This window comes from Melanostigma gelatinosum (assembly GCF_949748355.1).
Source record: "Melanostigma gelatinosum genome assembly, chromosome: 5".
In the NCBI taxonomy this organism is placed as follows: Eukaryota; Metazoa; Chordata; class Actinopteri; order Perciformes; family Zoarcidae; genus Melanostigma; species Melanostigma gelatinosum.
The window spans coordinates 12,489,241-12,504,833 of NC_136638.1; the positions used below are offsets into that span (position 1 = coordinate 12,489,241).

Sequence of the window (15,593 nt, forward strand, 5' to 3'; positions counted from 1 at the left end):
TGAAATGAAACGGCGACCGGTTGAACGGAACGTTGCAAATACTGTGCAAGATATGAAACAATATCATTTTGACGATGCATTAGTTGTATAATCTTTTCGGTTGCTCTCGACGGAGCTTTCTGAAGTCTGAGGAAGTAACTCAGGTGATGTCATCGGGGTAATCTCGGGTTGGACTCGAGACTTAAAATGGTTCTCATATAAATAGATGGACAGCGTTAATATAGTGCTTTTCTACATTAAACAAAGCGATTTAGCAGAGCTGCTTGGGGTTTAGTGTGTGTGCTCAAGGGCACTTCAACATGCGGACAGGGGGAGCCGGAAATCCAACAGTCAACCTCGTGGGCTTAATGTGTGACCCACTCTACCTCGTGAGCCACCACCGCATGTCTCCTCGCTACTCGTGTGACCCGGAAATTGATCTGCTCCATCACGAAGGATGTCCCGCTGCGGAGGGTTCTCGGAGGCGTTTAAAGTGAGAATGGAAATAATCTTTTGAGGAAGTCTTTTATCAGAGAGATACAACTATGGTGTCCTATGGTAACTATGGTAACTATAGGGTCTCAAAATGTTTAGATTTAATACGTCTGATTCAGCATCCATTCAGCAGCTAGTTAAGGGCAGGGACTGGATGAGAAGGTCTGATAAAACCTGCTGTTGAATTCAGGCAGGGAATATGGAAATAGCATGTAGTGGTTCTGAAGCTTGACTCATACAAATGAGTACAATTCAGGCTATCTCGGCCTCGGCCGCTTCCATTTGGAGTGCAATGCTCAATCACTGGAGTACCCCTTTCAAATTCCGGTTTCGTATCCAGTTTGCAAATGTCAACAGGGCACAACCTGTCCCTTAAAATCCATTCACCAGCTCATGAGCCACAACGCAGCAGCATCCTACCACTGACCTCAAACGTCAGCTGTAGACAAAACTAAAGCAGCCCCAGAGGAGAAAGCCTCCTTGTCTTTCCCCCGGGCGGGCTCTAACATCACCTTGAACTCAGCAGAGGACTGTGTGAAGCCTTGCCAGGCCTATGAACATGACCTGGGCAGTGCTCGTCAGGGGGTGGAGGGGTGGGCGGGAGGAGGCAGAGGATGGAGCGAAGATGAAGGGGATGCTGCTGCCTCCATCACAGACAAGACAAACGACGCACAGACAGATGGCACTTGACATCGCTGCCATATTCAGTTCGTTTCCAGTTACAACACGCTGGCTCTGGATCAGCGGATGCTTAAGTCACACAATAAATGATACAGCGTCCTGACCGCTGAGCGATCTTTGCCACAACAGAACCTCCGCCGCAATCATTCGTATGATTAAAAATCCACATTTTCATCATAAACAGCATACGGGTTATGGATTAAGTCACCGTTTGGGTGTGTTCTTTCAACGGCCACATGGTGGTGGTGTAACTCATGAGGGAGGGGTGGAGAGGACACAGGGCCAAGGGGCCGAAGATTGAACTCATCGGCTGGTAAACCACATCAGTCACGTCTAAATCAGTCAGTTCATGATATCTCCACCGCCGTTACTAGTAGTATATGAAACATCCAGGGTGATGGAGACACAGCGTCAGACTGCAGTTGCCAAGGCCTGACCTTGAACTGAAAGCAAATTGGACAGTATCAACCATTGACTGACACGTGAGGTAATAAGGAGGCATACTGGGAAATATAATATAGGATGATCTCTTCAACAAAATATGCAACAGCAGGTGGTGATATGGATTTACAACCTATCAGGGTCACACAAGAGCTGTCTGGTGTTATGACTTGACCGTAAAGGGAATCAGCTAAAGGTCGATGTTTAATTTGAAGGGAATGGATTTCAGGTCGAGTCAGTATACATGTTGTGCAAGTGTATCTTTTAATTTGTATGATTGTGAGAAGAGGGCAGGCTGGAGCTGATTGCATTACATGTAGTTGAAAAACATCAATAGGAAACATCTTAATTGAATATGTTTACATCAAAACTCAGGATAATTACTGGCAGGAAGAAAACTAACTGATAACCTCAAAATTACATTAATAGATATATGCATATATATATATATATGTATATATATACATATATATATATATATATAGATATGTCTATATATGTATATATATATATATATATATATACATATATATATATATATATACACATGTCTATATATGTATATATATATATATATAGACATATATAGATATACATATGTCTATATATGTCTATATGTATATATATATATACATACACACATATATACTTTTTCTTTACCAAATTCTCCATGGAAATGTATTTGTCACATCAGACAATTCATCCAAAAATAGATAGTACCCCACAATTCAATTTCCAATTGTATTTATTATATTCTCCTTTGAAGATTGGTGCATTTCAACATAATTCCCATTTGGACCCGAACACAGAATATGATCAGTCTGAATCATTGTATTGGTCCACAAGTTTGCATTGTTGAATTGTTGGATTCTCCTTCTAACAATCTCATTTTGTTGGTGTTATAGGTTTGTGTTGTTTGTAGTTTTTCTTATGATTTAATCTCGGATTTAGCAAAACAATGTAAGTGTTGTATCAAGATTGGTGCTCTTCTTTTTGTCTTCTTAAACAATAAAAGAGTTTCCATTTGACTGAAAGTTTGAATGTCTATATGACAAATCGATCTGATACAATTTTTAAAAATAGAAAGCAATCGTTCTGTCCACCAGAGTTTAAAATGCCAATGAAGTTTAGAGATTTTACAGATTCCGACATCACAGATCTTGTAACTGTATATGAACCGGGGTGTGTGGTAAGATCCTCAAACAGGTCCTCCTGGCTGTCCAGAGCTCCAGATTAAAGGCATCGTGAGCGGGCTCTTTCTGTTGGAGCCTGGAGACTTTGGAAGAGCCGGTCTGGTCAGGCCAGTTCATTGTGTGTCCTCGTTTGAATTCTGAAAACTCACTTTCTCTTTCTTCATTTGTGAAACGTTTTATTTGATTTCACTTTATTCAAATGGTTTACACATTATTTCACTGGGTTATGGATGGAGACGTTTTTCTATTTGTATGTCTGTGTGTGTTTATATACATTGGTATGATGCAGTCAAATACAAAAAAAATAATGTGTATTATTTTTTATTCATGTGTATCTGTGAATAGTTATATATGTTTTGAAACTTATTTCAGGCTCATTTTCTAATGCTTTCATTGTTTAGTTGTTTTTAGTTGGATTATTAGCCATGTGTTATTATTTGTATTTCTTATTTGTTCTTTTAATCTAGTGTATCAGGGGTTGAAAGTGATTACATGTTCTCATGTACTGTTATATTGTATGGTGCTATATAGAGAAAAGATGAATTGAATGTACTGTGGATAAAGATTTTGAGACACTTGCATGATATATTTTAACATTTCTTGAGACTTTCTTTATTTACTAGTTTTAGGGAAATGTTGGATTTTTTCTCACCTCTGACAGATTAGGTTTACTGCTTCCAATTTAAGATTACATAAAAAAAATATAAGTGCACCTCATAAAATATGAGGTAAAACTGTAAGCCAATAGAACAAGTCACAACTCGGCCAACTGAAGGACCTAAAACATTAACAAACAGCATACAATGCATCCACAACTCAACACACATCCTTCAGAACGTGAAGGTAAACATTTCCCAATTCATAATTGCACCTTTTATACATCAAACGTTTTGAAAGCAGGGACTGCATGTTGCTACAAAGTTTTACAAAGGCCACTGCTACTGGTATTTTGAAAAGGTAAAGGTTTTTGTGGAGAAAGTGTAAAATCGTTGCTATGCCATTCTTAACCAGATTACATCCACATTAGTCTAATCACCAAAGAGTTAATGGATCTAAATCACCAAAAAGGCCTCCAGGACAGAGAGCCCTTTTTAAAGAGGTATTTTGCGCCACCAGGAAGGTTTAGGCAAGAGGCAATCATTTTAATTTAGGTCACACACACACGCGCGCACGCGTACACGCACACACGGAGTGGCTCCCAACTCCGACCCTCAAAATACCCACACGTTCGTGCAGCGGAAGTTTTTAAGCAACCTTATCTGAAGCTTTATCTGAGTTGGAGATGTGCTGCAGAAAGACAGGTCAAAGGGGACCGCGGGGCTGCTGCGGGACGAAGCATTAGGGATATGAAACACATGCCAGACCTGTCATGTTCAATTTACAGTTGACTGAAAAGTTAACTCTCCGGTAGAACTGAGGACGTGTTCAATTTGGTGGATAATGTATCATTCCAGACGATTCGTCTTTTAGAATTTCCCTTTAAAATAATACTAGAACACAATGAAACTTTACAGTCAAACCGCTCAAAGCAGGCGAAATCAATCACGATGAACACATTTTCCTCACGTATTTTGCCCCCCCCCCCCCCTCCAACCCCCTCCCCTGTGCGTTTACGTTATTTCACCAATTATTACAGCAAGAGCCGGGCCAGTGTTGACTCTCGCTGCGCCTGAGTAAGATCGTCCAGCCATTCATCAGCTCTCGAGGCGCACAAATAGTCTTTAAAACTATAAACACCATCGCTGGGTCGGAGACAGGGGGACCCATTTACCCCGTGGCTGTGCTAAACGCTGTAGATAAAACAAACGATAATACTGTCTGTCTCCTGTGACCGTCTCCACAGGCATTAATAGCAGGTTTAGTGCCAATCGTGCAGGGGGAAACACGTGTCGGTTATACGCGTCATTACGCACAGTTGTCTCCATTGTAATACCGTCCGGCGAAATTAGTTGTGCTTTGTCATTTCTAATCCATACTTTATTGATTGCATGTTTAATTTGACAACATCTCATTTAACTATGAAGAATGCACGAATGCAAGGAGAGAGAAGTGTCTTTTTTTCCCCAGTGGAATTTACAGCTGATTGCTGGTCTTGGAATTGAACAAGAAGGCAGTGAAATTTGCGAAATCAAAAGCGTAAAAGCAATAGAATTGGGCTGTTTTATCGGTTAAAAACGTGGGTGTCATATATGACACCGCTTTAGGGCCTGCAGCGTGGGTGGGAGTGTGTTTGTGTGTGTGTGCAGGTTTGTTGTCGTCTGTTATCACGTCCTGATAACGCAGACAGTGGCTCCAGAATCTCTTGGAGGCAGACAGCAGAGTGTGTCGCTCCTGGTTTCAGGTTCCGTGTTGAGGGACCCAAAACCTGTTGTCTGCTCCCCTCTTTCTTGGCGCTCGTCTGCTCCGTTTCCCATCGGATGAGGGACGGGTCAACACCCCCCAAACACACGCACGCGCACGACCAAGCTTATCAGACGCATCAAGCCCTTTTATAATTCCTCCCAGTGCCCTAACTGATGCACGTTTTGACTCGTTGGTCGCTATTATAGATCGTTGATGTTCACGGAGTTCGATAAATCATTTATCTTGCTACTTGAATGTGTGTGTGTAAACATCCGTCTAACGGCTGGGCTTGTAGAATTGACTGTAAACGCATTTGCATTGTGCGTATAATGACTGGAAAACTGAAATATATTAATCTAAAAAGATATTTATTAAGTTTCACTCAATTTATGAAGTTTTTGAAACAAGTCTATCCTCAAACAATGCATGATTATATTCCTACCAGGATCAAGCTGATTTAGCAAATGCTTCTAACAAGTTCATTTGCGCTGGAAAGAGCGTAATTGGGTCAGGGCTGGAACATTTGGTGATTGAACGCATGTAGCTGTATATGTACCAGACTTTACGTCACGGAATGGGAGTAGTACCAGTGGCTCCATGCAGAGCGTCCCACTGGCTCACCCCTCCCTCCCTGCGTCACCAGGAGGAGAGGGAGGCCAAGAAAAAAGTTTGGAGACAGGGTTGACATTCAAAATGCAAACTTCACTCAAGATCAGTCTGCTCCACCAAACTAATACTTAAATCCAGTAAATATTGCCAGGAAGGAGAGGGAGTTTGTTGACGTATTCTTTGTTACGTCCTATGACAAGTTAATAGATTTTTTTCCCAGTTCTTGGCAATGTTTCCCAGCCCCAGCAGCACGTCCACTCCCTTCTCTGTAAAGGATATATTAAACCTGGAGCAGAGTCATGACGTTACGGTGTCCTCTCTGGACGTTTCTTCTCGTATGGACTGCTGCACCGTGCCGACCTCCTCCTCCTGTATGCTGGCCCGCCTGAAGCAGGAGCCTTTCCGGGACATGTCGTCCGCGGCCGCCTCGCTGTTTGCAGAAGACCTCCACGACTCCAGAGCCGGCAGAGGCAATGCACTCAACTTCGCCACTGCCTTTTATGGGAAACCGCTCATGGAGATGGATATAGTTAAGGATGGGGAATCAGACGCGTTTGAGGCGAAACGTAGAAAAGGTGAGCTGAGGAGGACATCATTTGATTTTGCAGGCCTGTGCAGAAATGAGGCCCACAGGCTCGTGCTCTTTTGATTTGTGCGAAACGCATCAGATGCAACAACTCCACTAAAGCAATAAGCATTCATACAGGAGACACTCTTATATAAAACAGGCTTCAAACCGGATGTTTTCAAAGTAAAACAATATCTAAAAGTTGAGTTTATGGTTATCATTTTCTTGTAGGCCTGCTAGATTTATTTTCCAAAGTACATTGAATGCATCATGGGAAGCCCAGGGAACTGAATTATCAATATTGGCACAAATTAACAATAGGCTAAGTAATATATTACAACATATTATATACTACTATTATTATTATTGGTCAGAAGTATAGTAAACATAGCTCATATATAACATAGAAAATAAATATCCATCCAGCCCCTTTGTTAACACAACTTTTACAGATATATGTATATATATTTTTTCATCCTTTATTTCTGTCTGGTGTGATCAGAGGAGTTCAGTCCTCCGACCGAGGCCGCGGAGGACATAAAAACCGACGACCCAGACCGAGCCAAGCCCCGGAGACGCAGGAAACCGCGCGTGCTCTTTTCGCAGGCGCAGGTGTACGAGCTGGAGCGCCGCTTCAAGCAGCAACGATACCTGTCCGCCCCGGAGAGAGACCACCTAGCCGGGGCGCTCAAACTCACCCCGACCCAGGTGAAGATCTGGTTCCAGAACAGGAGGTACAAGTGCAAGCGGCAGAGGCAGGACCAGAGCCTGGAGATGGTGTCCCTGCCGCCGCCCAGGAGAGTGTCGGTGCCGGTGCTGGTGCGGGACGGGAAGCCTTGCCTGGCGGGAGACACAGCCACGTACAACCCTTCCTACAGTATGGGTCACATCAGCCACTTCTCTTATAACAACTATCCAGCCTTCAGTAACTACACCGGCCCCAGCTGCAACACAAACTATGCGTGTAATTACCCTGCAGGCACAATGCAAACAATGCAAGGATCGTCCAGCAACGGGAATTACATGAACTTTGGGGTAGGGGACCTGAATAATGTGCAGAACACATTTTCCTCCAGTAATGGGGTGTCTTCGTTACATGGCATTAGAACATGGTAACCTATTAAACACGTGTGTTCCCGATTCAGTTTAACGGGATTATTTTATGACTGCATGCTTTCTTTTTCATTGTGCCAAGACTTTGCGGAGTTTGTGTAACTACTCCTATATTTAATTATTTACTTTTTGTAGTTTATTGTTTTAGTTCTCAGCACAGTTGAATGATCTACATTTTAATTTATTTCAGTGACATTTGCAAAAAAAACAAAAAAAACCTAGTCGGCAAACAGTTATGTCAATTTAAAATGTCAAATAAAATCATTTCTTATTCTCATTTTATTAATGCTTTTTTTCCCTTCACACAATGGCTAAATATTTTACTTTTATTCATTCTAGGCTATTATTTTTATTTGTCAATATTGTTGACATGCAACTATTTAATCCTAATGCTTTAAGTTGTTTCACGTAATAATTTGCCTCAGACTTTCAATCCCTAAATCATAAAAGAAACTGTAAAAAATATAAAATAAAAGTATATAATATGTCACAGTGAACTATGGTCACATAATGGTTGAACTGAACCATAAAACCTGTCGGCCCTCATGTGGTTTGTGTCTGGTTAAAATGTTCAAGTGGCTATTAGGAAGCTTCCTTCAATATGCTTAAACAAGGTTAAAAGGTTGTAAAAAGTTTACACTTTTAACAAGCCGCTGTCAGCCGTGTGTTCGCTCTCCACGCATGTTTAAAGCTGCTGGGACAGAGATGGCTGTGAGCCGTGACCTTGACCTGCAATATGTTATTAAATGAAGCTCTGCTGAGGAAAGGCTGTTTTTAAACAAACGTTTTGATTTTCATTTACTGTATTTTGTGTACAAGCATTTTATATACAATCTGGCAAACGCCATCCTGACAGTCAGCAACATTTTCTCTGTACAAATTCAAGATGTTACCTGATCCAAGACATTAATCTATTGTTGAACAATACTTGATGATTAAAGACTCCTGTTTTGACAAAAAATAAATCTGTCTTTGCTAAATCGTCACTGTGATGTATTTGAGAATTGACCAAGTTTAACGGGGCTCACAGTGAGAACGTACAGATAATGAATATAACAGATAAATAGCTGAACAACTTCAGCTGTAGAAATGACGACATGAACGCGGAGCTGGAGGGATTCTGTCTGGTTGTTTAATGGCATCAGTGTGGGGCAGTTTACGCTCCCCCTGAGACCCCAGTCCACTTGTCCAGATACAAACCCAAACACTTGATTGACACTATCACAGTGCTAAATGCAAGAATAGTCCAATTTGCTCGACAGAGAGCCAGAGGCCTCGTCTAAGTGTGCAGTTATAAACAGGCTACCCAACTGCCACCACTTTACAGGAGTAAGAGACGCTTAGTCATCTCTCAGCTCTCTCCACACACGCTCTGTCGTCCCGTCTCTTTTTAAACAACACACGGTCGAGAAACATGTCAAACATCAAGCCAGACGACTTTATGTTTATTGAATATGGACAACATGAACACATATCAAACAAAATGGCAATGCCATGGCAATTGCAGAGAGGGTAGCAAGGTCATGTATAGCTCCTCTGGCCACCCTCTCCTCCGAGGTGTTGAAAAGGCGATGTCAGATAACAGCACCACACAGACCTAAAAATATCCCCCCCACCTCACCCTCCACCCAGCCTGGAAAAGGGAGAGGGGAAACGGGTCGGAATAATCTGCTTTTCCGGGTCTTATCTGAAGAAAGGCAGGGATGCATGCTGCTCTATCTCTGCCAGTGTGATGAACACGGCTGCTCCTCTGCAGGCCAGAGCCACGCTGACGCGGGCGGAGATGGAGGTGTGCACACTCGATTTTTGATTTTTTTTTCTTTTTTGTTTGCGCACTAAATTAATAAAACATTATGGACAACATGAAGTGCACATATACAAGTAGAAACACTGATTATCCAGCTGGGGAAACACAAACTGAGCAGGTGCAGAAGGGCTTGTATTCAAAGTTAAAAGCTATTTTAATATTCTATTTGCAATAAGTAGCATTAAGTCACTATAATGCTGTAATAAATTATACTTCACACAAAACATTATAAATAACAATTAAACAGCGTGCTTCATCATCATAGTGTACATCATTTGCACAGTTAATGATATCAGGTGATGAAAAACGGTTCGGTTCAAACATCTGTTAGTAAAGAATATATATAGGAATATATCCTAATATCTTTCCCACAATATACGTCCTCAATGTTGTGACATTTACCAGGACTGTTGATTAATCGTAATATACTACGATAACGTTGCTTAAATGACATGCAGGCCAATACAAGCTTGTTCAACTGAAATGAACAGCGGCACTTTGTTTTGTGATCAGATTCCACTGAAATTCTGTTTGCGTTATGTTTCTTAGACATTGTTCTTATGAGGTGAGTTTTACTGCATTCAGCACATTATGAGCTGTCACGACAACATCTGAAGTAAGGTAAGAGAATATTTTAGGTGTCTAAGAATTCATTTCAGTACACACACGCACGCACACACAGTATGGCCACTGATATCTTCCACAGGAATGTAAAAAATAAATGATTATTATGCGTCGTCCATTCCTCTCACGATTGATATCATTAAAAGCAATGCACAGCATCACTGTCACACCAACCAAGGATGGATGTCTGACACATTTTGTGTCACCAACACGTACATTTTTCCCCCCCCTCACGAAAATGAATTATTCCCTTTGTATGTTGAACCAAAACCTTCTCAACAAATAAAAAAAACACCGCACGGAACGAGAGGTTTATCTTCACCCTTTGTTGACAATATTTCAAAGTTCAGCAGAGTGAGCAGTCCACATTCCACCGAGCAGACGCTGGTGTGTGTGTAATATGACACGCGGCAGTCAGGGTTGTTTAAAATCATTGGCGCTGACCACGGAAAGTACAGTATGTGGTAATGGGAGTGCTCCTCAGAAAGGTACCTGGTCTATAGGAAGGGGAACAGTCTCTTCTTGAGGATGTAGAGAACTGTGGCGAGGAAGAGGGCGATCGCCAGGAAGATGAGCAGTTTATCAGTGAGCTCTCTGCGGTTGTACTTGGTGATGAGTTTCCTCCCGAGCTGGATAGTCCCCGTCATGGTCTTAAACTCCTCATTGGTCTCTTGGATTGTCCTCGAGGAGGTTGCTGCGAAGAAGAGATACACAGTTAACATAAATGGATAGACATTTAAGATGGTGTGCATTAACATCAAATCTGTAAATCCTGTTGAGTCTTCTAAAGTCGGTGGCCATGAGGTTTTTAACCCAACCTAGAGTATGTATCCACTGCAGGCGACACAGTGTTAACACAGACTTTATATCAGGTGTTTCCTTCACCAACCTAGTGACGTCATGGTCTCCTCGCTCTGTTGAACCTGCTGCGCCATCATCCGGCTGATGCTCATGAGATTCTCTGTAATATCACTGGTGGTCTGGGCCAGGCCCTCTTTGGTCATCTTCCTGAGAACAAGACAGCAGACACAACTATAGCAGTCCGAGAACTAAATGAATGTATTCTATAAAAAAAAAAAAAGGACGAGAAGGATGTAGAAACAATGCACTTTTCTAAATACAACTTTGAGAGGATTTGGTTTGTTGTTCCGAAAATACTTTGCCAAGACATTAAGCTGATCCCCGTCTCTGACTGAATCTCATTTAAGAGGAAGTAGCACACATCCGCTCACCTCTGCCTCACAACGCTATCTGCTCCATTAAGAAGTGCCTGCTTTTCCATATTGTCTATGGACAGTTTGCTGGCCAGGTTGGCTTTCCTCCAACCTGTCTGGTTACTGCTAGAACAGACATAAATAATATGTATGAATATTTTCATAAAGTAGACATTATGCAAGTTTAAGCTGGCGATTTGCACATGCTTGTACAACAGTTCACATTTATACAAGTCAGGGAGTGGCAACATATTTAAAAGGTATAGACATTACCTCAGCATCTGTTTCCTGTGTCCCTCTACCTGACTGATCAGTGCTTGCTTGTCTGACTCTTTGTCCTGCTCCATAGCCATCTGCTCAAAATCCTGTCAAAGTGGCACAAATGTTTCCTGAGTTATTGATTATCATTGAAAGTGGTTGATGCACAGCCCATAATGGGGTTCTGTCGTGTTTGCAGAGACATTTAAAAAATAAAAATAAAAAGAGTGTTTCTTACCTGAATCCGCAACCTGAGATTGTGGAAACTCTTTTTCACGTCTGCGTTCAGTTCGGTCAGCTTGCTTTGAGGGCCTGAGCACTCAGTGATGTCCTGGTGAGACATCAAGACCAGGATGAGACAGACACGTGCATATACGTTTTTATTGTCACTGTAAGGTGAGGTTAGTGGTATCGACATGCTGCAGTTACAGTGAACTACCATTGGGACTCTGTAAGCAAGAGGTGCATTGTTCTGTTAGGTGGCAATAATCTGTCAACATGGGACACCAAATGTGCTCAGAAAATAAAGCAACTAGCCTGCAATGATCATTTGCATTATCAATTAATCACAATTTCCCACAGTCCAAAGACGCCTTGTTTTTCCCCCTAAAGAACAGTTAAAAAACGAAAGGTATTTGATTTAAAATTATATATAATAGAGAAAAGGGTGAATACATATTTCGTATTTTTGCTTACAATTACTTTTAACCATTAACTGATAGTCAAAATGTGTCAATTATTACAAATATACAAAAAAATATATATAATATAATTAGTGGGAAAAGGCTAATCAAACTTGGTAAATAGTAGTGTTGTCGTTGATCCTACTGGAAATCAGTTAAAATATGAATCATCTCTCACTGACGGAATAACGTAAACTTTAATTATAGCCAATTTACGACACTGGTGACGTCAGTCCAGTTGTCTTCTTTTACTGGCAGTTTTGATTTCCCACTTGGTACAATTGCCTTATCAGTGAGGACATTAGGCACATTTCAGAGATACGCTGCAGCACTTTTGCTCTGCTGATACCGGCAGCTCATCCTGAGAGCGGCTCGAGCTGCCGGTACACCGGCTGCCTGCAGCTGGGACCGGGTAGCACGAACGCTATCAGACAACAACACGATTCCTTTGAATGACAAGCTAAAACACCAGCGTGTATCAACGTGGCGCCAAGTAGTCTTACCAAATAAATACTCGCACCTGGATGAGCACTTTGATTTCCAGGTCATATTTGAGTATTTCTTGTTCACTTATTCGGTCGTTGACATCTGAAGACGCCATTTTGCCAAGGTAGTCGGCTCAAACTACGGAAAGCAGGAAGCCTGTTTTGAACGTCGACTGTCAACTTTGTCCATACAAACCGAAAAGTTACAATTTCTGCTATTAAAAACAAACCAGCCCGAATAAAAAAACAAAAAACATTCTCTATATAAAACAATAAATAATTAAATGTATTTTATATGCAGTCTGAAATAAAGAACTTTCAACAGACTAAAATGACCTATATGGTAATAAAATGCATACATCTTTACATGTCAACATAATGAGGACAAATTATCATATCTACAATGACATTACTGACTAGGAAAATGAAGTCCGAACAGTTAACACTTAAAAGGTAAACATCATGAGCTCATATAATAGGCAACACAAGTTACGGACCAATGGTGCTGATTATTGGTTTATTATTAACAACTACCAAATGTATTACATCCATCACTAATATTATGAGACAAAACGAGATCACATCAAACACACGTCATGAGGCACGGTCATTCATATTAACAATAAACAGGATTACACAACATATAAACCAAACAACAAGGTTGTTTTAATTTAACGTAAAGCACATTCAGTGAGATCTCTCAGAAATCCTTTGGGAAAACATTTTTTGTACAAGGCACCAGTGTGGGCGTCACTCAGTAATCACACAGGGGTCTGAGTTTAAGGCGATTCAGAAGGAATGATCTCTGCATGCAATTAGGAGACATCTATTGGTCTGCAGCCGTGTCAGGTCCCCCACCTGCTGGCAGAAGTTACAATCAACAAAGATTTAGAAAAACAAACAATCATACATTATCTGTAGACTACACGTACCGTCTCTATGAGCTGAATAAAATCAAATGTCTTTCAGAGGACGATGTTTACCTGCATGATCAGGAAGAGGTCCTGGAAGAGTACATTACTGCCAGTGATAGTTCAGGTACCAGATGGTGTCAGTGGACAGAGTTGGTCCAAACAGTGGGTTCAGCTGGGCCAGAATCGCTATCAACCAGCTGATGGACAGGTAGGATATTAAGATCACGTGTGTCAATACAAACAACTCTGCAACAAAACTGTGCAATTGAAAACACACCTTTTAAAGCTCAATTTCCTATTCTCTAAAAAAAAAAAAAAGGAAGCTAATTCTGAATTTAGGCCCACATTTTCAACATCAAACTGAGGGCCTGAGGGAAAATAACTTCACTTGCCTCCAACACTACTTTGTCTCTGCTGTGCTCTTATGTCCATCTCACGTGACACCATAGTGCACCATATATTAGGAATATAAATAATTTATCACAAGACAGAACTACTAAATGGATGTACTAACCGCAATGACGAGCTTTGTTGCATTATGACACTAATGCACACATTAACATGGAGTAAAGGAGGAGAAACAATTATCTCCACGGTGTCAGTTACACAAATGAACATCCACTTGTATACTCTGTTTTATTATTGATGATGCACGTTATTAATGTTGCAAACTAAGATTATGTTAGAAAAGAATGCCCATTACAATTTTCTAAAGCCCAAGGCAACATCTTCAACAGTCCAAAATGAATCAATAATACAAAGAAAAGCAGCAAGTCGTTACATTTATAAAGTTTATTTATATTCATTTATAAAGTCATTTTTGCTAATCAAACTACTTAAACAATTAATGTTAATTATTATCCAAATAAATGGCCATAAATTGTATATAAATGGTTGAATCGTGATCATTTCAGCGATATATATTATAAACCGGATTAAATATGCGTTATTGGTGAACACCTGTCACAACTTAGTGTTAAAGAAATCCTGGTACATTTCCAGGATGATGATACTTACAACAGGTAGCAGCAAACTGCAGTCAGCACCAGCATCGTGACAACCACTCTGTGGGAACAGGAGGAACATTTAAAAGTGGTAAACTTAACATCTAGTGACACTAGAAATGGGTTTGAACATCACAGGCTGTTAACAGCTTGATCTCGTGATGCGAGTGACAAACAGGCAAATAAGGGAAGTTTCATTCTGCTCATTTTCCAGAGATGGAGTATATTTACTCTTGATCTAAATATATGTGAATAGACAGCATAGATGTGTATTAGCCATGTGGCAATAACCCCAGAATAAAAGAGGTAACTGGCTTCAGTTAGCTAACGCTTACTTTTACTTACTAGCGAGTTCAGTTCGCCCACAAGGTTTACATTTCATAAATCGTTCAAGTAACGTTGAGAAACCGTTTGTAAAAAGTAGCGCCACTGTGTACACGGTGCAGCTACTTGTATCCAGAGTCACGGGACAACATAGCATTAGAAACTTTACTTGCTAACTAGCTGAAGAGAAGCTAACAAACTCACCCTTGGTTGGGTCCTTTGGGGATAAACCAGGGCACCACTCCTCCAACAATGCCCCAAAACAGAGTCACCACGGACATAGAGATCACAAAGCCAAGGTCCGCCATGGTGGTGTTTTTCTTAAAAACCAACAATAACTCCGAAGCACAAACTTTAGACGACTTCAGTAGAGTCCAGCTGCCAGACAGGATCCACAGTGCGACAGAGAGCACGTATCACGTGACCATTAACCACAGAGGGCGGAAGTAAAGTGAGTCTTTCTGTGTACTAGACATGGAAAACATCTGCTTAAAGATGCAACAATGACAATCTAACCTTATGTCCCCCAGTAGATCAGCGAAGTATTTGATGTATTATGACATTCAACAGTGAAGAGAAAGTAGTAAATTAGCTTGAACAATATCATTCATATTTTTCTTGGAGGAGTATAACTTGGTTAGGTATGTTGCTTGGACTCTTCACTCGGAAATTTCTGTCATGTAGTATTTCATATCAGAGTTCCTAGAATTTGGGAAGGTTCCGTCTGTGGTAAAAACGTGCCACCTGTCGTTCATTTTATAGAATTACAGAATGATTCGTACCACACAGGCAACAGGCCCCTGATGGTAACAATGTGGCAGAAGAATCTGATTTACTTCTACTTTTATTAGAACCTTT

At 40.9% G+C, this 15,593-nt stretch overlaps 3 protein-coding genes across 4 annotated transcripts; 1 reads left to right on the top strand and 2 right to left on the bottom strand.

The window, feature by feature from the left end:
* Positions 1 to 5,970: 5,970 nt before the first annotated feature.
* Positions 5,971 to 7,425, top strand: nkx2.5 (NK2 homeobox 5; the record flags this gene model as incomplete). Its single annotated transcript, XM_079268303.1, has 2 exons — positions 5,971 to 6,316; positions 6,812 to 7,425. The coding sequence occupies 2 exons, from the start codon at positions 5,971 to 5,973 to the stop codon at positions 7,423 to 7,425; spliced, it is 960 nt and encodes a 319-aa protein (XP_079124429.1).
* Positions 7,426 to 10,350: 2,925 nt separating this feature from the next.
* On the bottom strand, positions 10,351 to 12,609 carry LOC306777095 (vesicle transport protein SEC20-like; the record flags this gene model as incomplete). Its single annotated transcript, XM_079268066.1, has 5 exons — positions 10,351 to 10,547; positions 10,743 to 10,861; positions 11,341 to 11,432; positions 11,564 to 11,656; positions 12,529 to 12,609. The coding sequence occupies 5 exons, from the start codon at positions 12,607 to 12,609 to the stop codon at positions 10,351 to 10,353; spliced, it is 582 nt and encodes a 193-aa protein (XP_079124192.1).
* A 384-nt stretch (positions 12,610 to 12,993) lies between these two features.
* atp6v0e1 (ATPase H+ transporting V0 subunit e1) lies at positions 12,994 to 15,140 on the bottom strand. Of its 2 annotated transcripts, none has more exons than XM_079268827.1 (4): positions 14,940 to 15,140; positions 14,425 to 14,472; positions 13,477 to 13,604; positions 12,994 to 13,351 (listed from the first exon to the last, which is right to left on the bottom strand). In XM_079268827.1, exons 1-3 carry the CDS (start codon positions 15,041 to 15,043, stop codon positions 13,511 to 13,513), a joined length of 246 nt encoding a protein of 81 aa, XP_079124953.1. In that variant the 5' UTR covers positions 15,044 to 15,140; the 3' UTR covers positions 12,994 to 13,351; positions 13,477 to 13,510. The 2 variants fall into 2 exon arrangements, with proteins under 2 accessions (XP_079124953.1, XP_079124954.1); XM_079268828.1 differs by having other exon boundaries at positions 12,994 to 13,354.
* Between the last annotated feature and the right edge of the window lie 453 nt (positions 15,141 to 15,593).

Coding starts and splice junctions, on each gene's coding strand:
- atp6v0e1 (XM_079268827.1), bottom strand. CDS start 15,043: ATGGCGGACCTTGGCTTTGTGATCTCTATGTCCGTGGTGACTCTGTTT. Junction 14,473..14,939: donor CCCAAAGGACCCAACCAAGG/GTGAGTTTGTTA, acceptor CTGTTCCCACAG/AGTGGTTGTCACGATGCTGG. Junction 13,605..14,424: donor GCAGTTTGCTGCTACCTGTT/GTAAGTATCATC, acceptor CCTGTCCATCAG/CTGGTTGATAGCGATTCTGG.